Source organism: Acomys minous, assembly GCF_964271855.1.
Source record: "Acomys minous genome assembly, chromosome: 13".
In the NCBI taxonomy this organism is placed as follows: Eukaryota; Metazoa; Chordata; class Mammalia; order Rodentia; family Muridae; genus Acomys; species Acomys minous.
Window position 1 is genome coordinate 87,279,335 of NC_140495.1, and position 27,084 is coordinate 87,306,418.

The 27,084-nt window shown below is 47.8% G+C and overlaps 2 protein-coding genes across 6 annotated transcripts in view; one reads left to right on the plus strand and one right to left on the minus strand.

The window, feature by feature from the left end:
* PLA2G12B (phospholipase A2 group XIIB) lies at positions 1-18,955 on the plus strand. Of its 5 annotated transcripts, none has more exons than XM_084753601.1 (4): positions 1-361; positions 7,664-7,752; positions 11,269-11,434; positions 16,448-17,474. In XM_084753601.1, the coding sequence occupies exons 1-4, from the start codon at positions 124-126 to the stop codon at positions 16,567-16,569; spliced, it is 615 nt and encodes a 204-aa protein (XP_084609727.1). In that variant the 5' UTR covers positions 1-123; the 3' UTR covers positions 16,570-17,474. The 5 variants fall into 5 exon arrangements, with proteins under 5 accessions (XP_084609727.1, XP_084609728.1, XP_084609731.1 ...); XM_084753602.1 differs by having other exon boundaries at positions 16,451-17,474; XM_084753605.1 differs by lacking the exon at positions 16,448-17,474 and adding an exon at positions 16,357-16,432.
* Positions 18,915-27,084, minus strand: part of OIT3 (oncoprotein induced transcript 3) — a gene marked incomplete at its 3' end in the record, with an annotated part of 20,426 nt that continues 12,256 nt past the window's right edge. Inside the window, exons 5-9 of the mRNA XM_084753573.1 lie at positions 26,201-26,335; positions 24,807-24,967; positions 22,917-23,332; positions 20,573-20,672; positions 18,915-19,088 (exon numbers count right to left, since the gene is read on the minus strand). Coding sequence (XP_084609699.1) covers positions 18,915-19,088; positions 20,573-20,672; positions 22,917-23,332; positions 24,807-24,967; positions 26,201-26,335 — 986 coding nt within the window. The remainder of the gene's footprint in view (positions 19,089-20,572; positions 20,673-22,916; positions 23,333-24,806; positions 24,968-26,200; positions 26,336-27,084) is intronic.

A 27,084-nucleotide genomic window follows, 5' to 3' on the forward strand; every position in this document is an offset into this window, starting at 1 on the left:
GTGTTTAAAGTCCACCTCTGGGGAACAGAGACTGGCTGTTCCGATAAGCCCGGGACACAGGGCTGGCTGTGTGTGTGTGTGTGTGTCCGGGACTTCCTGGGACCCTGGCTGGGGGTTGGGGACATGAGTGGCGTCCTACTTGTGTGCAGGATGAAGCTGCCCTGTGGCTTCATCCTCCTGTGGCTTAGCCTGGTAGGCAGCTTGGCTCAGAGCGACCCCAGCTCCGAGGGAGAGGAGTCCTACTCGGACTGGGGCCTGAGGCACCTGCGGGGCAGCTTCGAGTCGGTCAACAGCTACGTGGATTCCTTCATGGAGCTGCTAGGAGGGAAGAATGGAATCTGTCAGTATCGTTGCCGATATGGTAAGTGGTCGGGCGCCTTCTCTGGGGTGGAGGGGGGTGTCACGGGCAACCCAGCAGGTCACATCTGTTCGGTGGCCAAGTTGCCACAGAGCATTCAGGTGTGGTGACATCAGAAATCCAAGCGGTCAACTAATTCCTGTGAGGAGACTGGAGTGAGGCTCACAAGTGAAAATGCTGAGTCTACTTTGCCTGCTAGGCTTGGGAAATCCTTTCTTAGCCGACAAAACCTAGCTTTCCGGAGACATTCAGAAGGGCTGGGACACATATGCTAATAATGTCTTACACCTCTGGCCCTCAATCTCTGGGGCGAGGAAAAAGGCTTTCTTAAGAACTAAGTGTCCAATCAGGAGATAGTGGTTAAAGCACCACCATGCTTAATATCTCCCGGTCACATGCAAAAGGCCACTTGCAGCTCCCTGTGATGATGTCATGGCGCCAAGTCCTGGGCCCCTCAGCCTCACATTTACCCAAAGTTAGATGGATAAACAGGGGGCCAGGCCACTGCCTTGTTTCCGCTGAGGAGGCAAAAGAGGGTTAATGTCTGCTGCCATTTGAATCAACACAGATATTGTCAATAATACCCAAGGTTTAGCAAACAGCTAACAGTAGAACGTCTTGTAAAACGGCGAACCCAAGCCTGCTCTTCCATCTCTAGCAAAATGGCATCAAAAGACTTCAGCAGATTTTGGTTGGGCATCCTGTCTGGGAGGGACCAGCCAGCTCCCCCGTCTGTTTGTGGAAGGAGTGATCCTAGCTACTGAGGAGGCTGAGACAGGAGACACTCAAGGTCCAGGCCAACCTGGCTACACAGTGGGACCCGAGATTCCCCTCTCAACCTACCTCCCTGAAAAGGATGCTTAACCATCAATCTTAAAAAAAAAAAAAGTTTAAATCAACAAAAATAACAGTGGATACTTATGAAGAAAACCTGATGCTTTTATCCATCAAGGAAAGGCTCGACAGCTGGTTGTCATACGCTGAGCCTCTCGCCAACTTACCTTTTATCTGTGGTGAGAGTGTCAAGTCTGTTCTTTTAGCAGTCTTGAGATTGGGCTACTTTCCTCAAAGCTCTGGCACTTGCTAGAAACAGTTTAAGGGAGGAAGGGCTTACGTTGGTTGGGTCAGGAACTTCAGAGCGTCTCTGTTTATTACGGAAGGAAGGCAAGGCTCAGGGAGGAGCTGTAGGCCTAGGAGAGCTCAAGGGGAGGCTGGTTCGGCAGGCAGCATTGGGAAGCAGAGACAGCCAGGCTGTGTGTAGCCTTCAAAGGCCTGGCCCTGGACAGCTACTTTTGACACACACCCTCTCTCTTAGTGTTCCTCAGCTTCCTGACGCAGTGCCATCAGTAACACACAAAAGAGAAACCCCTGGGGAGCTATGTGTGTGTGTGTGTGTGTGTGTGTGTGTGTGTGTGTGTGTGTGTGTGTACCCATGTATGTACATGGAGGCCAGAGGAGGACATCTGTGTCTGGAATCATCGCATTTCACCACCTCGTTCCCTGAGGCAGGGAACCTGGAGCGAGGCGGGCAGGCAGAAAGTGCCAGCCATCCTGTCCTTGGGGAATACAGCTGTATGAGCCACGCCCAGCTTTTTACACAGATGCTACAGATTGGACCTTGGGTCCTGATGATGCACACCAAGCACCAGGTGTATGTTCTTAGCCAGTGAGGCATCTTCCCAGTCCCCATGGAGCATTTTAGGTTCAAATCATAATAGACCTCTACAACACATTATCACTGGCTATGATCACGAGTCCAGTAGATTACTAAAACTTATTTCTTCCAGCGGAAATGGGCCTTTTTGACCAAAATCTCCTTGTTCCCCAGTTCCTTCTCCCCTCAGCCTTTCTATTATTTCTATGAAATTGACTTTTCTTTCTTAGGTTCCGTATTTGAGATCACATAGTATGCGTTTCTCTGATTTATTCCACTCAGTGCAATGGTTTCCAGTCCCAGGATGGCAGGATTTCCTCCTTAAGGTGGGATAGCATTTCATTGTGCCACACACATCTTTCTTTTTATCCACTCCAGTGTTGCTATTTGTCACAAATAGTGCTGCAGTGAGCAGGAGAGCGTAGCTGTCTTTTGACAGTGCTCAGTTCCGCTGGATGTATCCCAGACATGGCGTGGCTGGGCTGTACGGCAGTTCTGATTTTAGTTTTTGATTTGCTGGGGAGCCTCCATAGCGCTTTCTAAAATGGCTATATTCACTCATATTCCCACCTTTGGGGTAGGAGTTTCTTTTTGCCGTTCTAGCCCGCGGAAGGTGATGTCTCCTTGCCATCTCCATCTGTATTTCCTGGTAAAGGGGGTGCATCTTTTCATGTCCACCCATCACTTGTTCAGCTTCCTCAAACACGGTTTTTGTTCTTGTTTATTTGACGTGTGAGGGGCGTTTTGCTTGCAGTATGTATGTGTATGACATGTGTGTGTCTCATGCCTCTGGAGGCCAGAAGAGGGCGCTAACATCCCCGGGACTTGGATTACAAGCGGTTGTGAGCTGCCGAGTGAGTGCTGAGTCCCCTGCTTGTCTTTTGAGAAACATCTGGGTTTGCTGTCGTTGTTTTTAGTTTTTCAAGACAGGGCTTCTCACTGTGGCCCCGGCTGTCCTGAAACTCACCCTGTAGACCAGGCTGGCCTTAAAGTCAGAGATCTGCCTGACTCTGCCACCTGAACCCTGGGATTAAAGGTGTGCGCCACCACTGCCTGCGGGAAATATTCTTCTAAAGTCGGCTGGCTTTATGCATTGCTCCTTCCTGTAGGCTGGACACTGGCCCTTCATTGGCTGCAGAATTTGCAAATACCGTCTTCCTGCCTCTCCATCGCTTCTGCTCTGCCATTGCTCCTTTTCACACTCTGAAGGCTTTCGCTCTAGCAAATCTCTACCTTTCTAAGTCACTCGAGACAGCGCCTCCTATAGCCCAGGCTAGTTCCAAACTTTCTATGTAGCCAAGGATGACCCTGAATTGTGATCCCCTTGCCCCTCCCCCACTGAGATCATAAACACACACCAACATGCCAGGTGTACTTAAGTCTGGGTATCAACTGCAAGGAGTCGTGTCATCCAGCACTCCACCGGCGGAGCTCCAGTTCCATCGTTAAAAAATGTTTAGACACGCTTTTATCTGTCTGAAAGTTGGTAGAAAAACTCCACTCCTCGTGAGTGTGCCTACTTACCCAGCAAAGGGTGTTCTTACAGCCTTCATTGGATTCTCAGAAGCCCGGGAAATGAGAAACACCCAAAGTTTTAGGATTCAGTAGATTGGCTCAGTGCCGGGGTGACGAATCTCTCCATTTGCTGGAGAAGAAAGGGCTCCCAGGGGTTGAGACTTTTGATATTTAAGCAGAACCAGATTCAGGGAGATCAAGACAAGTGAACCAGGAAGCAACTTAATTCATGTTAGTGCTCGACATGCAAAGTCTATTGTATTGATGGGACGGATGCCCGATCTCTGCCTCCAAATCAACATGCTGCTTGTATGGGCATTCCTGGGGGCTCGGCGGGCGGATGCGCACTGTGCCCTCGCCCGCACCTCAGGGGAAGCAGCTGGGCGAGGAAAGTCCATCCTCCACAGGACACATTCGCACCCCAGATCTATGATATAACCTTTTCTGGATCTTTCTAGTGACAAAAAAAGAGGAGAAAGGTTGGTCAAGAGCGCAGGACACATGCCTGGAGGGGGCATTGTTGGGTGTCGTGGCTGACTCTTCCTAGAACCTCTGTCCTGAGGTCTCACAAATGTTTTGTAGGGTTAACTTTCCTTAGATGGTTTTGGATTTTATGAGAACAAGTTTGTCAGTCTCTTTCTTTACGATCTCTGACTTGTACATCTTGATTAGAAAAGCGTCCTCGGCTCAAGATTGTAGCACTATTCTGTGATTTCTTTTCCCGTGAAAATAGCCACAGCTGATACATAATAAATGACTGTGGCTGGGCCCCAGTAAAACTTCTTTATGGGCACTAAAATTTGAATTTCATATAATCTTCACATGTCATAAAATATTATTCTTGTTTTGATTCCCGCCCCTGATCATTAAACCAGACGAGGCCCACTTCTAGCTGGCAAGGTTACAAAAACGCTGGCGGTGACGGAAGCCGCCATTTGCCAACCAAGGGACCAGAGTTGCCAAGTTGTCAACCACACTGGAAATAAATCTACATGCCAGTGCAGCACGCTGCTGGTGCCTAGGCTCAGAGCATCAAAACCGTACCAGCAGCTGCAGGCTGGAGCGTGCTATCGAGGCCTGGGTTCGCCTGCCTCTGCCGCTAGGACTAAGATTTCAAGCCCGGAAGCAGCTTCCTGCGGCCAGCACCAGCAGGGACACCTGGTTACGGAGTCCTGCATCCAGATCCCAGCTCCTGTGCAGAAGCTGGGCCAGGCAGCACTGCAGGGCAGAGACAGGCAGACGCCAAGTACCTCCTCCAACATGCAGAACACATGCATGTACACATATCGCACATACACATCGCATACTACACACACATCACACACACACACATATTACCACACCCCACCACACTCCACACAAACACACATTCCGCACACGTATATCACACATACTGCACATATACCACACACACACACACACACACACACACACTCCACACACATGCACATGAACCCCATACACACATACACACACACTCACACACACACTCACACACATGCCATACACATGCACACATGCACACACAATACACTATACGTGCATGCACGCACACTCATGAACTCACCCACACGTGCAAAGAGAGTGCAAAAATCTCAACCCAATACCACAAGGAAGAAGCAAGACGTTTCCTCCTGTCAGTGACGAAGGTGAAGAAGGACCCCTGGAAACACGCGCAGCCCCAGCACACTCCACACACAGGAAACGGGCAGGGGCCGCCCAGTGTTTAATTGCCCCGCCCCCCCCAGGAAAGCCAGCTGAGCGGTAACTGTGGGTACCCAGCTTGAGACTCAGTTACAGCAAAAGCGCTGGAGGGGCGCAACATAGGCCAGTGGCAGAGTGCACCCTGACAGCTTGCAGTTCTAGCACGCCGCTGCCAAAGCAATGGCTTCTCCGTAGCCAGGAGAGGAGAATTGAGGGGGCAGGGAGGCGGGTGAGCGGTTAAGAAGAGGAACTCGTGAGGCGCCCATACTTGTTCAAAACCTCAGGCTCCGCGGACATCAGCCCCTGCGTACTCATACCCCCCACACCTAATTAAAAACAAAATAAATGGTTTAAATTTAAATTTAATTTTTAAATGATACGTATGTGTGTGCGTTTGTGAGGTATGTGCATTTGAGTTCAGTGCTAATGGAAGCCAGGAAGCGGGTGTTGGGTCCCCTGGAGCTAGAGCTACAGATGGCTGTAAGCCACTTGACTTGAGCGCTGGGAACCAGACCTGGGTCCTCTGTAAGAGCAGTGTGAGCTTTTTACCACTGGGCCACCTCTCCTGCCCTAAAATAAATCTTTTTTCTTTCTTTCTTTTTTTTTTTAAAGAACTCTTACTAAAAATTACATTCCATATCAATTATCTATCATGGGGAAAAGTTGATCAGCACTCAACATGCGAGAATTAGCCAACTATGGCAGCACGTGCTGTGGCCCCAGCATTCAGGAGGCTCTGGGTTCAAGGCCAGCCTGGGCTATATGGAGTAAGACCTGGCTCAAAAAATAAAACCCCAAACCAAAGCCCAAACAAAACCAAAACAAACCGGGAATCAGCACCCCAAAGACTCGAAATCATAATATAATATTTCAAATTACCGAATAAACAGAAAACATAGTGTTACAAGAAAAACTTAATGAAAAGTGAACACACAAATCTGAATTAAAGAATCAATAGAATTCAAATGAAAAATACAGTATTTGAAAGAAAAACTTCAGTGGATCAATTGGACAGATTAGTTGATCTAAAGAAAATTAATAAATGAAACAGTCTAATACAATATTTTAAACTAGACCAAGAAAATAGATTGGATGAGGCATGTCAGCATTCGAGTGAGAGAGGAAGAAATGTAAAATATAAAATGGGAGATTAATATGTGTAAAGATATATGAAGGGCAGAAAGATCGAGTCCAAGAGGGGGAAAAAAAGCTAAAGGACAAGGCAAGGCAAGCACGCACATAGCGACTGCAGGAACGGGTGGAACCCAGGCCTTCTGGTCCAGAGGGCAGGAGAAGGAGATCTCCCCTTCTGGATCCCTGTAGTTAAGGACAAGGATGCTGAGGGGTTGGAAGCAACGGATGTGCATTGCTGCTGACAATGGAAGATGGTCCAGCTGTTAGGAGAAACAGCTGTGTGTGGTACCCTCAAAAAGTTAAACACACATCAACAGGTGATCTAGAAATTCTACTCCTCCTATACTGTGCTTTTCTTTTCTTTTCTTTCTTTCTTTCTTTCTTTCTTTTTTTTTTTTGAGACAGAGTTTCACTGTGTAGCCTTGGCTGTCCTGAGCTCACTTTGTAGACCAGGTTGGCCTCGAACTCACAGCGATCCACCTGCCTCTACCTCCTGAGTGCTGGGATTAAAGGCATGCGCCACCACACCTGGCCGTGTACTATGCTTTTTATCTCTGCCAGAAACACCCCAAAGAAGCAATTTTAAGAAGATTTATCTTGGCTCATGGTCTCAGAGGGATTAGCAGGGGTGTGTGTGTGTGTGTGTGTGTGTGTGTGTGTGTGTGTGTGTTGTGGCAAGGAGGACACAGTAGAGCTCATGGAGACAGGAGCATGCGGCAGAGGTTGCTCGTTCTGTCACAGTCGGAAGCACAGGCTAGGGCCGGAAGCAGTCACATCAAGGTTATATCACGGATACCCTTTATACAACGAAACCAGCGTCTTTGACACATTTGCAAGATTGTAGAGTGATTCTCAAGCCCCATGAACAAGTCAAAGCATCCAGACTGTTCCCACGGAGTTCCTGAACATCAGGTGTCTGCTTTGCACGGTGGCCAGCGAGGCTCCGTCTGCACCTGCGGAGGCTCCCTCTGCTTTCTTCGACGCAAAGTTAATCTCTTTTAATGGCACAGATTCTGACTCTGTCGATGTGTGTGTGACTGGCAGTGTGCTGCTCTTTATTTGGGGGCGGGGTGGCCCCACTCTGTCTGGAGGGAATAGTTCAGTTTGTAAAATAGGAAACTGAATTCCTTTGTGACCTCCTCCTCACCTCCTATTTAATGTGAATATCTTATGAGGGACAGTGACATTTAAAAGAAAAATGGAATGTGCTTTTAGGACATTTTTATTTGATGGATAAATGTCAAATGTTTGACTCCTAAATATTTCTCCCACTATTTTTTCTCCCTCCTTCCTGCTAGGAAAGGCACCGATGCCCAGACCCGGCTACAAACCTCAGGAACCCAATGGTTGCGGTTCCTATTTCCTGGGTATCAAGGTACCAGGAAGTGTACGTACCACTAATATTACCTTCTTGATTGATGTGTTTTTAAGTAAGTAAGAGTGATACAAGAGCTATCACTGGTAGAAGCAATCACTTAAGGAATCTACTGGAACAGTGTAGCTTGGTACTCTAAACTAGACTAGGGCAAGGGAGAGAATTTTTAAGGAAGATATTTAAGTTCTTTTTCTCAAAGACTGCTGTCCCTCAGCTGAGTTTCTGGTGTTTGTGAACACCAAAATCACCATGGTAAGCATCCATCACGATTTATGGCTCCCTAGGCAGCAAAATAAGCGATTTATAGGTTCCAGGCCAACAATGGACCGTGACTCAAAAACAAACAAAACAAACAAAAACAAAAACAAGTGAATTCTCACACACACACAAACTGCACCTGAATGCATGTGCTGCGCGCATGTGCACACTTACACACACACACACACACACACACACACACACACACGGAGAGGGAGAGAGAGAGAGCGCGCGCACAAAATCTGTCACTGAGCCTAGAGCTTGCCAATTTAGCTAGACTTCGTGGTCACAGCATCGAGGATCCTCTTTTTCTATCCTGCCCTGATGGGTTAGAGGAAGCTGACTTTTGCATGGACTCTTTGAATTGAACTCTTGGCAGCCATCTCAGGCCCCGAATAGTCTTCTTTGAAGGTTTCTTTAAGTATATATATATTTTTTTTTCTTTTAAATTTTATTTTGTGTGCATGGGTATCTTTTTGTGTCTATGGATGTTTTTGCCTGCAGCTTTGTCTGTGCCTATGAAGTGTTTTTACCTGCAATGCCTATGGAGGCCAGAAGAGGGCATCAGATCCCCGGGACTGGCATCACATATTATTGTGAGCCATCATGTGGATGCTGGGAATCAAACCCGGGTCCTCTGGAAAGGCAGCCAGTGCTCCTAATCTCTGAGGCGCCACCCCGCACCTGCCCCCTGAATTGTATTTTAATGCACACAGTTAAGCCCCAGTTTTTAGCTGATTCAAGAATGTCCCTGGGCAGTAATCTTGTAAGCAGCTCCAGGACCCATCTTTTAGCTGACCTGCTGCTCACCTGTTGAAATTTCTGCACAAACTACAGGGCCTCCATGCTCTGGGCAGCTTCCATGCATCTGTCAGAAGGATGATTCACACACTGATCTGCCAGGGGGAAGCTTGACTGCTATTGGCTGAGTATGTTTTCTTAAGTGTATGAAACTAAATGTTTTGGAGGAAGGTGTCTCTTTAGATGTAGTATTCTTGTCCCTTGCACGGCCTGGGGCCAGCTGGTTCACAATCAGCAGCAAATGTGTGAACATAGCAAGAATATCCTCTCAACTGAGTATACTTAGAAAAATGACACATTTTTAGCTGTATAATTCAGTGGTAGACCACTTGCTTAGCATGTGCACCACCTTGAGTTCAGTCCCCAGTGCTGTGGAAATTGATCAACCAATCAATCAAGGGAAGGATGAGTTGGTTGATCGTTAATGCAGTGCAGTGGTGGTGCACGCCTTTAATCTCAGCACTCAGGAGAAAGAGCGGAGATCTCTGTGAGATCAAGACCAGCCAGAGCTGCAGAGTGAGGCTGGCTCCAAAAAACAAAAACAAACACAAACAAACAAACAAACAAACACCCAAAACAAACCAAAACAAAAACCCAAATGGATGCACACTATTTAGAAGTAGTTCAGGAACCCCCCATTCAGTCAAGTGGGCAGTTGCTTTGTTGTGGCGTAGTTTTAGTTTGGGGGCCAGGGCCTGGCAAACTCCTTTGTCTTGGGCATCAGACAGTGGCAGCTTATGAAGACTTCGAATGCACGGCCTGTGCCTCACCTAGCGGGCTGAGCAGCCTTTAATGTGATTTTGTTGTTGTTTTGCTTTGCTTAAGAGGACATTTTAAACTGTGAAAGTCTTTTATGTTGCATCAGGTGGCCCTGGGTTAATAAGAGAGACCCCGAAAGGGGCTAGCGTGGAGAGGCCGTACCATCACTGATGGTGCTCTCCTCACACACACACGCTGAAAACAGATTGGCACCATCTCCCATCCACAACTCAGCCTCCAAAGCCAGGTGTAGAGGCAGGAGGATCCATTCAAGGCCATAATGAGTTTGAGGCTAGCCTAGGCTACATAAGAACCTGTCTGGAAAAAAACAAACAGGAAACTAAGCCTATATTATCAGGAAACTGCAAAGGCTTCTAAGATGACCTCCCTAGTACTAACCTCACCTGCTCTGTGATCTCATGCACCACTGAATGCACTCATGCACCACCGAGTGCACTCGTGCACCACTGAGTGTGCTCATGCACCACTGTGTATGCACCTATCTGTGTTTTTGTTTTTTTTAAACCATCTCTTTCTTGCTCAGGGTTATGTGTTAACTTTAACCTGAAAGACAAAGCTATTTATCAATTTGTCAAACAAGTTTCATTTTGTGGTACCGAGGCTCAAACTTGGTGCATCAGATCCCACCAGGGAACCAGACCCTAAGGCCCGCAAAGCTTCTTCCATGTACAAGCATGTTTATATGCATGTGCATGTACATACATTTCCTGCTAAAACCTTTGACACACTTTGACTTGTTAACCTGTTTGTTCTCTCTTCTTGCTCTGAGTCTACTTTCATTTTATTTAATCTCCTCCACTTTCTTCTTTAAAGACAAGGTCTCACGTAGTCCAGGCTGGCCCCAAGCTTGAAATGTAGCAAAGGATAGCCTTAAGCTTCTGATCTTCCTGCCTCTGCCTCCTGAATGCTGGGGTACAGGTGTGTGCTGCTGAGCCCGGTTTGTGCAGTCCTGAGGATAAAACTCCATGCACACTAGGCAAGCGCTCTCCCAGGTGAGCCACACTAAGCCCATGCACCCTTATTTCTCACAATGCTCTCAGTCTTCTTTCCACGGTCCCCAAAATCCCTGTTTCCCAACTCTGTGTGATGCCCTCATGTCTTATTTATGCACAGTCGGTGCAGCTGTTGACTGGGTGCTTAGCTTGTGTGATGCTGTGGGCTGACCTCATTCCTCTTGTGGTTGGGCACTTAGTGTCCTGCACCCCATTTATTCTCCCCAACACCCTTAAAACAGTGCTGGAGAGGACATGTCACTGAGAAAGGCCAGCCATGCACCAGTTAGTTTAGGTTTTTTAAAAATTTTTTAAAAATAGTAGTCACTGAATGAATCTTTTTCTTCAACGGACTCTCAGAGCAAAATTTTAAGTTTTAACTGAACGTGACTCTCCCTGTGCTCTGTCCTGCCTGTCTCTCTGGTCTTGTTTTCCTCACCATACATGGCTGTGGATTTGAAAATAACTAATATCACAAAACGAAAGATAAAAAAAATAGGCTAGAGTCGCTTATGAAGCTAATAACATTAAAACTTAGCATCCTGGGACTTGGAGCTGCTTCTTCTGAGTCCTGGGTGTCCCTGCCCTGATCTAATATGTGGCACACACGTGAGAAGAGGCTGGTTCATAGTGAGGTGGGCAGGGTTGCCTCAGGTCTCTGCTCTAAACGTGGCACTCTCCTGCATCACTTTCACAGATGGACTTGGGCATCCCAGCCATGACCAAGTGTTGCAACCAGCTGGATGTCTGCTATGACACCTGTGGTGCCAACAAATACCGCTGTGATGCAAAATTCCGATGGTGTCTCCACTCCATCTGCTCCGACCTCAAGCGGAGCCTGGGCTTTGTCTCCAACGTGGAAGGTAGGTCTCTTAAGGACACATCCTGGTGGCAGTGAGTTTTGCTCCTGTCTTCACGTATGGAGCCAGAGGGAGGAGGGTAAGGGAGGAGGGACACTACGGGATCGATGGACAGAGCTGGCTGGAAAGGCAGAGGGAGAGACTGGCTGCTCTTTTATGAGAGATCATGCTGCCCATGCGCCCTCCCTGCTGGAAAAGGCCTCAGCAATGCTTTTTACAGAGAATAAAAAGCTGCCTTTAAAGACTGGGGAAAAGTCTTCCCCGCCCTGTTAAATAACTTTCCACTCAGTAGTCCCTGTATATGGGAACATGTGGTTTGGCTAAAGCCCCCATTTCAGAGTTTGCTCTTAGTCTGGCCAGGAACTTAAAAAAAAAAAATCCTCTTTTGTGTGTGTTCAGCTTTCTGAGTGCTTCTGGGTAATTATTTTTAAACACGCCCAGCTCCCAGCTCGGACTCTGTAATTTCTTTTTCCTAATTTACTGTCCAAAAGGTTTTAACCTCCACTTCGGAAGCCAGAACATGATAGCCCAGTGTTAACGTTCAATTTCCAGCTGGGAAAGGTTGGAAACCAGGCTCCTATGAGCCCCAGAGATACCAACTGTGGGAGCAATCTTGGATGTGGTTTATAGTTTTCCAGAATATAGTAGTAATGCAAATGTGTGAGGGGCTGGGAACGTGGATATTTAACTGGGCCTTGTGAAAAGGAGCGCTCTCTATCCGTGTCCACAAAGGGTAGGAAAGAACCATTGTTGATGTACGCTCAGGTCACGTGACTGCTCTAGGCCAACAGCCTATTGGTTTTTTGTCTCATCGCTCTCCCCTAGGCTAGGCTGTTGCAAATTCTGTTCTTAATGTTTCATCAAGTGAGGGCCATCCGCTGAGACCGGCTATGTTTTAATAGCAATCTAAATCTGGTAGCCTCTGCCTGCAGCCAAAGCCAGTGTTGTTTGCAGACGTCCTGATCTCTGTTGGGACTCCCGTACTGATCTCTGTCTGTGTTGAAGACCCAGGCTTTCCACCCTAAGGCTCCTGCTGGGTAGAGCGTTGGAGCATTTGTTGGCGGTATGAAGACAGTGCACTTGAGGCTGAACGGTGCTGGCGCAGGCCTTAATCCCCAGCACTCAGGAGGCAGAGGCAGGTGGATCTCTGAGTTCCAGCCTGGTCTACAGAGCGAGTTCCAGGACAGCCAGGGCTACACAGCAAGAAACCCTGTCTTGAAAAAAACAAAAGGAAAAAAACCAAAAACCAAAAACGAAAACAAAAAAACCCCAGTGTATTTGAAATGTAATTCACGTATCTTTAGCTCTTTTAAATATTAGTTGAATATGCCTACAGAGTTACACAACCCCATAGTCAGGGCCATTTCCTGAAACTCCTCGCTGCTCAGGCCAGGGCAAGTGTGAATCTAATTTCTACCTCTATTGATTTGCCTGTTCTGGAGTTTATATATAATGGAATCAAAATACATGGATTTCCATGACCATCTTCTTTAATTTATCTGTGCTGCAGAACATATCAGAAGGTCCTTTTTCTTTTTTGCTGAATCACAGCCCACTCTACGCCTTCCCATGTCATCTTTATCTGTTGGCATTTGGGTTGGCTTTAATAGTGCTACCATGAGCCGGGCATGGTGGCACATGTCTGTAATCCCCGCACTCGGGAGGTAGAAGCAGGTGGATCTCTGTGAATTCGAGGCCAGCCTGGTCTACAAAGAGAGTCCAGGACAGCCAAAGCTACACAGAGAAACCTTATCTCAAAAAACAAAAACAAAAACAAAAAAATTGCCACCATGAACACTGGCATATGAGTATCTGCACAAACCATGTTTTCATTCTTGTGTGTGTGTGTGTGTGTTCATACATTCATACACAAAGATAGATGAGAAATTGCTGGATTATTCAAGTAATATATGTCAAACTGTTTGATAACCTAACAAAATGTCTTCCCAAGCATCCCCAAAGCCCCAGTCTCTTCACATTCCTGTAAACATTCGTTATTGCTTAGGTTACAGCCCGTGAGCATCCCCTGACAATTGATAATGTCAGACGTATAAAGGGCTTAAGAGGCATCTACCCAGGCTCATTGTCCCCTTTTCATTTGCTTCTTGTCACTGAGTTGGGAGAGCCCTTTGTCTAGTCCCTTGTCAGATTTACGGTTCCAAGCACACACAGACACAGACACAGACACACACACACACAGACACAGACACACACACAGAGAGACACACACAGAGACACAGACACACACACAGAGACACACACACACACACACACACACACAGACACACACACACACACACACACACACACACACACACACACACACACACTTTGAGACAGACTTTACACATAGCCCAGACTGATGACAAGTTTCCTGATCCCCCTGCCTCAGCCTCTGGCCTGGGGTTACAGATGGACCTGGCCACAGAAGCATCTACTTTGTTGTTTTTTGAAGCCTAGAAAGTTTAAATTTTGATGAAGTGAAACATTTATTTTCATCAATGGTATTTTGCCGTCACATGTAGTAATAGGCTTTACCAGTCCAAGGCCAAAAAAAAAAAAAAAACAACAACAAAAAACAAAAAACCAAAACAAAAACAAAACAAACAAAAAAACCCTACTGATCTTTATCTTCTAAGGCTTTCATTATCTTTGCATACAATGTAAGGACCGGTTCAACCTGGTTGTGTAGACATATCCTGCTGACTTGACACTGATGTTGGAAATACTCTTCTTTCCCGCATTAACCTGTAAAGTGCAAACGGTGGCCTCTTGTCTGCTGACGCTGTTCTATCCTGCTGACCCACACAGGTGCCCATGTCCCTGTCACCACAGCACTGTGGTGAATCAGGAAGTTGAGATGCGCCCTTGACTCTCGTACTTTGTCAGGTTCTCTGGACACTGCAGATACCTGTCATTCCTTTGGAATTTTAGAATCGGCTTGTTAGTTTCTGCAAGAATGACAGCTGTCCTTCTCAGGGCGCTGCTTGAATCGGTGAATAAATTCTAGTATTGCTAATTTTACAAAATACCATGTTCCCTGGTCCCAGAACATGAGTGCATTTCACCTTGTTTGTATCTCCACTCATTTCCTCCCCCACAGTGTTATCACTGTCATAGCATAGGCCTTGTACTTTTTGGGGGTATTTTTTCCTCTTTGTGATGTTATAGTAAATGGAACTGTTTTCTTGATTTTATTTTTTAAATTTTAATTTTTACACGTGTGTTTGTGATGGAGCCAATGTGGAGGTCAAGGGTCACCTTTCTAGTGTCGGTCTCCCCAGTGATCGTCCTGACCTGGCCTTTCATCTCATTATATGGGTGCTGAGATGGTGGCTGGAAGCCACCAGGTCCAGCTTTTAGTTTTGGTTTTGTTCACTAGAGACAGCGTCTCACTAAATAGTCTTGGCTGGCCTGGAACTCACTCTGTAGACCAGGCTGGCTCTGGCTCCAGGGCTGGGACCAAAGGTATGTGCCACCACTCCCGACTCCAACTTTTGTATGTGGGCTCCAGGAATCAAACTCAGGCTGTGCTGGGCTTGTGTGGCAAGTGCCCACGGAGCCCTTCCTCCTCTGGCCTTTTAATTTTTCTTGGCAGGTGATTTATTGATGATGTACAGAAAGACAATTGACTGATTTCTGCCTTTTGATTTATTTTTCAACCTGGCTGAATCCATGTATTACTTCTAGCAGGTTTTCAGTGTATTCCTCCCTCTTTATATAAGATGTCATCAGCACATCATACCGTAATTTGCGTACCTTCTCTTTGTTTGACTTTCTGGCTAGAACTGTAAATACCCCATTCAATGGGAGGGTTAGGAATGCATTTCCCTGTACCTTCTTCCTGTTCTGCAGGGAAGAGGCATCAGCGTTAGCTCTGAGCATGACTACTGGTTCTTCCTGAGTGCTCCCTGTCAGAGGCAGAAGTCCTCCTCCTGGGTTTCTGAGTGTTTCTATCATGGAAAGGCGGAGTCTTTCTGCAAAATGTGGCCTGTGACTTTTGTTCTATTGGTAGGTGGTATGCTATATTGATTTTAGTGTTCCTAACCAACGTGTGTACTGAGGATGAGCCCAGCTTGGTCATGGTGTGAGTCTTCTTATAGGTTTCTGAGTCCAGCTGACCAGTGTCTGTCAAAGATATTGCATTGAGTCATGAGAGATATTTGTCAGTGGTTTGTTATTCCTGTGGCTTCTCTGTCTGACTTTGTTATCAGAATAATACTGACCTCATAGAATGAAACAGACATAAATCCTGAGTTTTGGAAGCACTTAGAAGGAATCACTGTTAGTTCTTTGAACATCTAGTAAAAATTCCCCTGTTCGGAGATGTATTTTTTTAGGGACAAACAATCTATTTTCATTTCCTGTCTTACTGAGTCAGTTTAGCAGAGAATTCATATTCCGCTAAGTTGTCTAAATTTTCTGCTGTGTCCATGGTATCTGTTACACTAGTGAACCAGAGGTCTTTTCCTGGGATGCCTTCCCTCACAGCCCCTTCTCCCAAGGGACGGGAACCTTTCCATGAGCTTAGCCACCTGTGGTTACTGCCCTCCTGGTACAGAATAACTAGCTGCTGTCCTGTCTGCACTCTCCTCTTTTTGGTCCAAACTATGAGATCCTTGAGTTGGGGATGATGTAGTTTGTCTGTTTGTGTCTCTGGTACCCAAGAGAGTGACTGATGAGCTTCTCTCTCATACACATGCCCTTCCATCAGTGACTATACACCCCACCCTTGCGCAGGGCAAGCTGTGGGAAGCACCTTGTGTAGTCCGAGTGCGTATTCTAAAACCACGATGGTGTGGAATTTGTAATGCCTTTCTTCAGGGGTGCCACAAAGGTGGGGCACCAGCAAGCGGATCTGCTTTATTGGACTGCAGGGGAACTTTTCCAAAAGTGCCTCTCTTAAGGGTATGCTGGTCCTCCAGATCCCATTTCTGGCATCCTCTGGGGATCACACTGGAAATACGCCGCCTTGGATGCGTACTGACCGTGACATTTCTATTCATCTTTTTCAAGCAGCCTGTGACTCCCTGGCTGACACTGTGTTCAACACGGTGTGGACCTTGGGCTGCCGACCCTTTATGAACAGTCAGCGGGCAGCCTGCATCTGTGCTGAGGAGGAGAAAGAAGAGCTGTGAAGATGGGGTGATTCTTGCAGGCTTTCAGTCACCCCAGAGCTCAGCTTCGGAGACGGCGGCGGTGTGACAGCAGTGCCGCCGTCCTTTCTTCTTCCAACCCTTTGGAGACCGGGAGCTGGAGAAGGGAAGACAGCAGGCCTTGTCCTTTGAGGAAAGTTAAGCAGAAGACGCGCAGAGTCTGAAGTCTGTTCACTCAACGCCGGTCTCCCCAGCCAAGAAACACAAGCCTGGAAATTCAGCTCTTAGTTGAGAGACAACTCGCTGATCATCATAGTCATGAGCCTAATCCGGGGGGGCCCAAACATTTGGGAGACAAGGACTTTTCTCTGGCCCATGTTCCATTTGCCAGTTAGGACTTCACATTTAATAAAGCGCACTTTTTAGAAAACTTGAGGAGAGATGAATGAATTCCATTCTCACCTCTAGCTCTGCTTCTCTTAACGAGCACGGAGTCCAGGCCGGTAAGTGAATTCTGCCCGTGAGGGTTCCCACGGTGCTCGAGAGACAAGCACGGGAAGAGCAGGGGCTTGCCCACTGAAGGTCGGCCAGAATTAGGGCCCCAAGGTTCCATTTCTCCCTCCGGTGGCCTGCCCCCATGGGCATGCGCAGACTCTAAGCTGTGTGAGAGTCACACTGGCCCGCCATTTTGTACAGCCTTTCTGGACACAGCCATGCTTGCTTTTATATTTGTTTCTATTTGTTTCAAGCCGCTCTTACCCTACAATGTCAGGGAGAGACATCATGACAAGGACTGAAAGCCCCCAAAGTCTAAAACAGTCATCTTTAGACATTTACAGAGAGACATTGCTGATTTCTGACCCAAAAGTCTGCTTCCTCTCTTCCCCATCCTAATTTCGTTAGGTTGAATCAGAATTGTCAATCGTCCCACATGACAATTAAAGAGAGAGAGAGAGAAAAAAAAGAATTGTTCATGGCAGCCACTTTGAGAAAGAGAAAGAAACCTTTGATGATCATATGTAAAGTCAGGAGTTAACTGGGGTATCAGGAGCTGAGTTCAACAACAGATAACATTGTAGTTTATGATATTTATTTCAATAAAATTTACTGAGCACCTGCAAAGTAAGAGTTTGATACAATTTTATACCTTTTCCTATTGTCTTAACTAACTGAGGGCACAGAATACCAATATTTAGGACATATGGGACTAAAATTTAGTTTTGCTTATAGTACAGCCATTGCACCACTTACATGCATGCTGATAATTTTAAAATTTAATTTAATTTATATGTATGAATGTTTTGATTGTATGCATGTCTATATACCACATGCATGTCTGGTCAGAGGAGGTCAGAAGTGGCCATTGGATTCCCGGAACTGGAGTTACAGACCATGGGTGTGCTGGAAATCGAACCCCAGATCCTCTGCAAGAGCAACCAGTGCTCTTAAACTCTGAGCTATCTCTCCAGTCCCACAACCAGTGCTCTTAAGCACCTTATACATTTATTTTTAGGTGAAAACATTTCACCCAAGGCAACATGAAAACATTAAAAATTACTATGCAGCCAGGCACGGTGGCATGCACCTTTAATCCCAGCACTTGGGAAGCAGAGGCAGGTGGATCTCTATGAGTTCAAGGCCAGCCTGGTCTACGAAGCAAGTCCAGGACAGCCAAGGCTACACAGAGAAATCCTGTCTTAAAAAAAAATATTACTATGCAATATTCAACCTATTATATTTTCTCTTACACACTATTTTACAGATAAACTTTCAATTCTCCTTTAAATATTCTGTATTGGGGTTGGAATTTCAGGACATTATATACTTAGGGGATTGTAGGTTATATTTTTTTGTGGGGAGGCGTTTCGAGACAGGGTCTCTCTGTGTAGCCTTGACTGTCCTGGACTCGCTTTGTAGACCAGGCTGGCCTCAAACTCATAGTGATCCGCCTACCTCTGCCTCCCGAGTGCTGGGATTAAAGGCGTGCACCACCATGCCTGGTGTAGGTTATACTTTTAGTAATTAATTATCTTAGTTTTCTAGCTTGAGATGTTATCCCCAGCTCCTCAGTTTAGTAGCCCTATTACGCCATAGATGAGGTATTTTATTGTAAGAAAGAACTGGAGGAAATGAGGGAGGTGCCCTTCCATGACGGCAGCATAGTTCTTTGGATCCGTAAACTGAGGCCCACGGAGGCCATACGGGTCAGCACAGCTGTGTTTGTACCATCCCAGGGACTAAACCAGCCAGCCAGTCCTTTCATGGAGGGACAGTTGTCTAAACTCACAGTACATGACTTAAAGGAGCCAGGTGTCCGAGGAAGTTCTCTGGTGCTCTCGCAGGACACGGGAAGGTGTTCGAGAGGAGAAGGCAGCTGGAAGCGGGAACTAGTCCTCCCAGTCAATGGTGATGGGGCCGCCCGTCAGTGTCTGGCTCTGCAGCCCAGCAGTGGCCTCGCCTTCACCCACCCCTCGACGCACTCGCCGGTGACAACCCTGGGCACAGCGGGAGCGTTCATCCAGCACGCCACACACAAGGACCCGGCAGTGTAGAAATACCTCCTGAAACAACGGTGACGATGATAAAACAGTGGTGCCAACCGGCACTGTAGGTGACAGGTGAGAGCCACGTACAGTCCCACGCGCTTCACCATCTCAGCCACAGCAGCAACAATTTGAGGTAACAATGACATTCGTGTATTTATGGACAGGAACCCAAGGCTTAGGGTAAGGAAACCGCCCAGTCCATGCGTTTAGAAATGTAGCCAAGTTGGAACAGAGTCATGTGGGTGACCTTAAAACCTAGACCCATAACTTTGATACACTGAAGAGACCTTAGGGAAACAGTGTCCCCTGACATTAGCATTTCAATCCCTGGGCTGGGAGTAGCACTGGGGCCAAGAATTTCTATTGTAAGGAAGTCCTTTCCAGAAGGCTCTTCTAGGCCAGGGTCAGCCACTCGGCTGGAGTTCCGGAACAATGAGACGGCTGGAGAGGACACTTAGAGTAACGTGGAAAAGAAGGCTGCCCTGTTAAGCTTTGCTTGGATTGTGTTTCAACGTTGCCAACAGCAGCAAAAGCTTGATCTAGTCACCTTCAGCCTCTTGGGACAGCCTCTTGGCACAGGATCTTGCCATCTTGACCCATGAATACGAGTGCTGTTATGACATTTTGTTCACACCTGTTTTTCTCATGTTCAGAACTTTAAGGACTGCTCCATGTTACATGCTCCATGTTGATACACTGTATCCTGCCCCCCCCCCAGTTATACTTATTTAGGGCCCTCTTTTCCTCTCTTAAAACTATGCTCTAGGACTGGAGAAATGGCTCAGAGGTTAAGAGCACTGGCTGCTCTTCCAAAGGTCCTGAGTTCAATTCCCAGCAACCACATGATGGCTCACAACCATCTATAATGAGATCTGGTGCCCTCTTCTGGCGGGCAGGTGTATATGCAGGTATACAAAATGAATCTTTAAAAACAAAACAAAAACAAAAACCAACTATGTTCTAAAACATACCTAACAAACTGTTTCTGTGAAATTGCCAAAAATGTATCTAGACAAAATTACATGCTGAGTTAATGATTGTGGTACACTAAAAAAAAAAAACCCTCAATGTATAGTGTTGCTGCTCACTTCCCGTAGCTTCCCATACATCCCACGGAGAACATTCTCCATGTAGTTGTGTACTCCAATTGGCATTCTGAGTTCTGTTGTCTCCCCCTTCCATTGCTGTCTTTCTATGAGGTTCCCCCCCTAGTCCCTTTCTGAACTGATGGCAACACTGGCTTTTCACCCTAAGCTATCCAGAGATTTCAGACTGTAGTCCTACAATAGTCTCTGTGTACAGTCATTCATGCCAGGGCGGGGCGGGGCGGGCAATTGTAACATGTATAAACGTTGAGTTTCTTGATGGCCAGTTTGACTATATCTTCCCAGGGGTCATTGCGGAGGCTACCTAACCACAGGCTCTTAGAATGTCAACACCCCCGGACAATGAGAAGGAAGGCTCAGGCAAGAGGATGTGAGAAAAGGGGTTCATCTTACCTTGTGATCTTTGCCCACAAACTTGAAGACAGGGACCTGGAAGTGCTTTGCTAGGTGGTCCCGGGAGGAGTACTGCTTCACAGAGTCATCTGAAACACAGCTAAAATTGGGACAGACAGCGTGTCAGACCTGATTGCTTCCACAGAGGTAGAAAACACTCCCGGCCAAGGCGTTTGGCCCAAGCAGAGGTAGAGCGGATGGAGAGTGCTGGGCTGCACGCCAGCCTTGTGAGGATAAAGGGTAAAGTGGCATCTCCTCCTGGCACAGGCATCTTTCAGACCTCATTAAGCAAGGGCTCAGTGTGATGTCTGGTCCAGCCCAGCCTTCATGCATGGAGCCTCAGAGAGCGAGCACAGTGCTCCCTGCTTGGTTAAAGGCTCTAAGTATTTGAAGCAACCAAGTCAGTAAGGTTGCCTTTCCATCGGTAACATTTCGTAGGACTCTTGAGTTAATATAGCTGTTGTCTGAGACGGCTTCCTCGATTTAACACCTATTTCCTGGACGTATAAGAGACACAGTCCCCCAGAGGGAGTACAGAGGTGAGTGAGCCATCTGTGCACACACATTTAATCTTCTTGGGTGACGAGTGGCCTCGAACGGTTTCATTTCTCTTCTCCTAAGTGTAACAGCAAGCCGCCACTTTTCAGAGTCTGGGGCCTTACTCTATATTCAGTTTGGCACATTACTATGAGTTTCCTGTCATAGTAAACTGGGGGAAGGACACACTAACTGAATTGCCAAGGCCACAGATTGAGACATTAATGTATTTTCCCCTGAGAAACTAAGGACCATCTTCGTGTGACGTGTCCCACTCAAAATCATTTCAAAAAAAAATCTTCATGTACACGTGCATCTACACGCACGTGCACACACACAGATACATTTTTCTCTTTTACATGTGCTAAGGGAGAAAAAGCACAGCTTCTGTGAACTATCTGAACAGAAGGTGACAGTCCCTCAGCAGGGACTGATAACAGACATGTCAGCAGGGTTCCCAGCAGGGAGGCAGCAGCTGACTCATCCCCACCCAACAATGGGAAGAGACAGCCTCGAAGCTGACCTCACGGCATCAAGGACGCAAAACCACTGCTCAAGTCACATGAGACAGGAGCTGTGTCGAGAGAAAAGAAGCAGAAGCAAATTAGAAGCTTCCAAGGAAACTGGACCAACAAGGGAGGAACCCAAGCAATGCTGGGTGACAGCACACCCTTCCCCCAGCTAGGAGGCTGGAGCGCCTGACCACCTGAGCTATGTCCCAGATGCCATTTAGGCCGAGGAGGAAAGAGATCTTCTTATGAACTGGGCAGCAGTTAGGTTCACTGACACCACCGCACACCAACAAATTCCCATCCAGGACTTTTGGGTGATGCCATAGGAAGCTCCATTTTTTTTTCCTCTAGAAGCTAGCAAGAATTTCTTCTCTCCCCAACACTACGAAATTCACTTCTTATTCTTATTTCTATGTGTATGCATGTGTGACGTACGTTTATGTTCACATGGGTGTATGCACGCACATGTGTGTGTGTGTGTGTGTGTGTGTGTGTGTGTGTGTGAGAGAGAGAGAGAGAGAGAGAGAGAGAGAGAGAGAGAGAGAGAGAGAGAGAGAGCTCAATGCCAGGTGTCTACCTCAATCGCTGTCCTCCTTATTTTTTGAGGCAGGGTCTCTCATTGAACCTGGAATTCACAGATTAGGTAGACTGCTTTACCCAGGTGCAGTGGGCTCCTGGGTGCTAGGATTCTGAACTCAATGCCTCACGGTATACACTTTACCCACTGAGCCCTGGCTCCTAGGCCCGGCTATCACACTTCTTGAAAGTGGAGTCCACACAAGCTGTTCCAACACCTTCCCTACTCTGCGGTGACTCCTGACACAGAACTTGCCCATCAGAGCAGGCTACTGGATCCTACTCTGAGTGACATGTGGGTAATTCCGTGTCCCTTGTGGTCTGATACGGGAGACTGTAACACATTCCTAGCAGCCCACTGAATTTCTTAGACATTCCACAGGCATTTCAAGTGAAAAACTATTCACTGTGTTTAATGATCAAATTTAATTGTACCTCAACTCTGCTTTTGGAAGCGGGGAAGGCTGGAGAGATGGCTCAGCAGTTAAGGGCACTGGCTGCTCTTTCAGAGGACCCAGGTTCAATCCCCAGCATCCACATGGCAGCTCACAACCATAACTACAGTTGTGGTGGATTCAATGCTCCCCCCTCCACAACATATATGCAGGCAAAACACCAGTGCATGCAAAATAAATATAGACACGTAAATATTACATACACACACACCCCCCAAAAACAAACAAACAAAACAGGGAGGCAGTGGCCAGCGCTGTGCTTACCCATCTTGGATGAGGTAATACTTGAGGATTTCATCCATCTTGGCAGTGGGCGTGGCAAAGCAGCTCTCCACCAGGCTCTCCAGGCCGGTCACGTGCACCTGCGGCTCGATGCCAAAGTAAAGTGAGTCGCGAAGCTTGAGCGTGGGCAGAGTCTCACGGTACGGCTCCTCGAACTCGTGGTCCTTGAAGATCTCCAGCGTGAAGGGGAAGATGCCGTGGTTTCGGCTCCTGATTTCCAGTGGGGCATTGCGCAGGTTGGGCACGTATCCTTCAGAGATGGTGTACAGGCGTGGGAACTCGCAGGTCACGGGGATCAGCAGTTTGCTCGTCCTAATGATGATGTCCCCGCTGCTCCCAGGGGTCTGCTTGGGCAGACCCGTCACGAGGTTGCTGGCCACGATTTTGTCATTCACCACCTGTACCGGAGAGATGGTGAGGTTTGTTTCTAGTTACCTCTCTCCTTGCCTTAACATCTTCCAAACACCTAATTTGCCAAACATCACGGATTTAGTTCCCGAAGCCCAAGGCACTTTGAGTTTGTGTGCGTTTTAAGACTGAGGCTGTTTAAGTTGCCGGGACTGGCCTAAACTGGCCTTAAACTGCCTAAGCCCTTTCTCTTTGTTGGTTAGTAGGACAGGCTGACTGCTAAACCCGCATGCTGGCTTGGCTACTGCTTGGCCAGCCCAGGCATCCCTGTGGTGCAGTAGTCACGAGAACTAATCTGGGAGATGATCAGCTAACAGCAAACTCCAGCATTAAGAAGAGGACAATATGGCAGGAAGTCCAGACTTGGGATCCCGCTGCAGCTGGCCTAGCCCCCATTCATCCCGAATCTGTACCCGCGTCAGTGCAGAGGGGTTTCCGCGGTTTACCCGCGGCCTGTTTCTACCCTACCACCAGAGAGTGCTCCCAGCGGGTTATGGGGCTATTCCATCAGGCTATCTATAGAAACCATCCACACAGCTTGCCTAAATGGGGAACCCCTGTTCCTCCTCAGCTACCTCAAATCTCACCCAAAGTAATTAGCCCTCTGATTCATTTATCAGCACTCATAAACATATGACCACAAAGGGCTCTACACTGACCTGTATGCGGTCCTCCGCGCATCCTCCATCTTGCCCACTGTGGGATCATAGCTACCAGCTTAATCCAGTATTTGTGGACTCAAACCTGCCTTCCCTCCCCAGCACACAAGCCAGGCTTTTGGAAGCAATCTCTACCCCTATGTCCTTTCTAGTTTTCTGGTGAGGACTCCTTGCAGGGCAGGCTGCACTGCCCATCCACCTTAGCGTGGACTGCTGTTTCTGCGTTCCTCATCAAAAAGGTTCTTCGAGCCTTTGTGTGAGTTCACACAGTTCTACCCACATCCAAGCCACAAGTTTCGCGGACTCCTAGAGGCCCTGTCACGTGTGGGACAGCCCAGACCTTAGTTACATTTTATGTGTTGTCATCTCAGGGCTGCTGTGTGCTTTCACTCTGAGGGTATGAGCATATTTGGAAAAGGAAAACAGAAACCTTTTTACCTCAGCCTACATCAATGTCTGGCTTTATCCTCCTGTCACAAATGAACCACCAGCCTTGTAATCATATCACCCTTAGTCTCCAGATAAGGGACACCGAGGGTGTATCCTGCCTCTTGGTACCACTGGGGCTGATAAGGGAAAATAGCTCACATACAGGTATCTCAGGGCTGCAGGTGAACAGGGGTGGCAAAGTTACTCATGCCATACCTCGTGGTTCCAGGACCATGGCGCAGGGTGGAAGTTGTTCTGAGCTCAGTTCTTTGGTATGAACCGATCTCACTGACACAAGCCACACCATACGCCCTGTGTCAGCTCCCTTCCCGAGTAGCTTTGGCCACCCCACCAAGTATCCACCAGGGAAACCCACCTCAACCACAGTGCCGCAGGTCTTGAGGGAAAAGACGATGTTGACATGGGTGCCGTTGGACACTCCTCGGCAGGAGGTGTTGGTCAGGAAGAGCTCCAGGCCTCCAACCACCTCCCTGGGGACACTCACTTCAATGGCGCTGGACTTGCACTGCACGGGGACTGTGTGAAAAGGGATTCTGTTAGGAGAAACGTGGCTTGGGGGAGAGGCTAAGGACGGCTTCTGGGGGACACTTTCTCCTCTACGCCACCTGGACTATTTCTTCTTTCCTCCAGGAAAGGCTTGAAGCAAGTCGATGAGTACAGCCAGCATCCCTAACTCTCCACCTTATGCTCAGTGATGCTCTACCCACCACACACTTCCTTTGAACAGGAAATAGTGATTAGGCGTCCGCTTACCAAACGCCTGTCCGAAGTGAGGCTGGCTTAACTCCATGAAGTGAGACACCCCTAACGATGAGTGTTGGTGCCAACACAATTTACTGGCAGCCCAGGAAGGGCACTGCTGATACGCGTTGAAGCAGCACAACAGAACCGCTTTGTTTGGACCATTTTACTGCCCCATTAAACAGGTAATAATCAGCACTGCCCGACTTGGGAAGCCTTCCAAGTTGTCCTTGAGCTACGAAATAAACTCAGACTACAGATTTCTCTTTAACCTTAAAGTAAGGTTGCTTTTCTGTGGCATGCCTATGCTCGTTTTCTCTGACCCTGCAAATGCCCCAAAGGACACCAGGTACTGCCAGGTCCCACCTGTGAACACCAGTCTCAGCAGTGAGGCAGACAGAAATTGGCGCTCAGTCAGTCAGTGTCTACTGGCTTGGGTGATGGGATTAATATCCCAGACACTAACAACTAGAGAGCAGTCCTCAGGACCCTGTGGGTGGGGAAGAACCCATCACTCAGCATCATTTAAGCTAGGTCTGGCTCCATGGAACTGCTGACTGAGGACTGGGTCAGTACTTCTAAATTGGGTAGCATTGCTTCTGTTGGCTGTAGGAATCAGAGAGCAACAGCAAAAGAAAGTTAGCTTTTCCTGACCTTTTTTTTTCCCCCTTTCTTTTTAAAGAGACTTTTTTCATTCCTGCCTGCTTCTGACACCAGGTCTCACTGTGTAGCTGGGGTTGGCCTTGCTTTTAGGAATGGTTCTGGCCTCCACCTCCCAGGTGTGAGCCATCACACCCTGGGGGGCGGGCAGGGGAGTAGGGGTGGGAGGAAGGGTGGGGTGGGGGGTGTTTTCTGTTGAAAAATTCCTGAATAATGACTCAGGGGACACATGGTGCTCAGAAGGTCAGTGTTCTGAAAGATAGGAATCTTACCAGTCTGGGAGAGAGAAGGCAAAGGTGGCAGGGAGGAGGGTGTGTGAGTCAGAAAGGGGCACAAACCTTGCCCTACCTTGGCAAGTGTGGTTATCTTCAGATAGCACCAGGCCCCGGGGACACTCACACTGATAGCCCTTCTCAGACCCAAGGCAGAAATGGCTGCAGCCGCCATTGTTGTTGTGGCATCCTTCGGTGTCTGCAGAGGGAACTGACAAACGTGAGGGTCCTTATGTGACCATCTTCTGCAGGTGGCCCAGTATCAATCACCAGAGATGATCGATTGATTGATTGATTGATTAATATCTTCCTTCCTTCCTTCCTTCCTTCCTTCCTTCCTTCCTTCCTTCCTTATTCACTTTACATCCTGGTCATAGCCCCATTCCCCCCGCTTCTCCTCCCAGTCCCCCCTCCGCTATTCTTCAGAAAAGGGGAGGCCCCTTTCTCATCCACCCCATCAGGACTGAGTTCACCCTCTTCTCCTGTGGCCTGGTGGGGGGCGGGGACAAGTGAGCAAAAAGCAGGCAGCAGAGCCCATATCAGGGCCCCTCCCCCTTACAAGAAGACCCACATGAAGTCTGAGCTGCCCATTGGCTACATCTGTGTAGGAGGCCTAGGTTCAGTCCATGCATGGTCCTTGGTTGGTGCTTCAGTCTCCACAAGCCCCTCTGGGCCCTGGTTAGTTGGCTCTGTTGATCCTCATGGGGAGCTCCTGTCACCTCTAGGTCCCCCACCCCATTTTCCCACAAGACTCCCTATGCTTCACCCAATATTTGGCTGTGAGTCTCAGCATCTGTTTCAAACTGCTGCTGGGTGGAGCCTCTCGGAGGACAGCTATGCTAGGCTCCTGTCTGCAAGCATAGCAGAATGTCATTAATAGTGTCAGGGGTTGGCTCCCTCCCATGGGGTGGGTCTTGGGTTGGGTCAGGCATTGGCTGGACATTCCCTCAATGTCTGCTC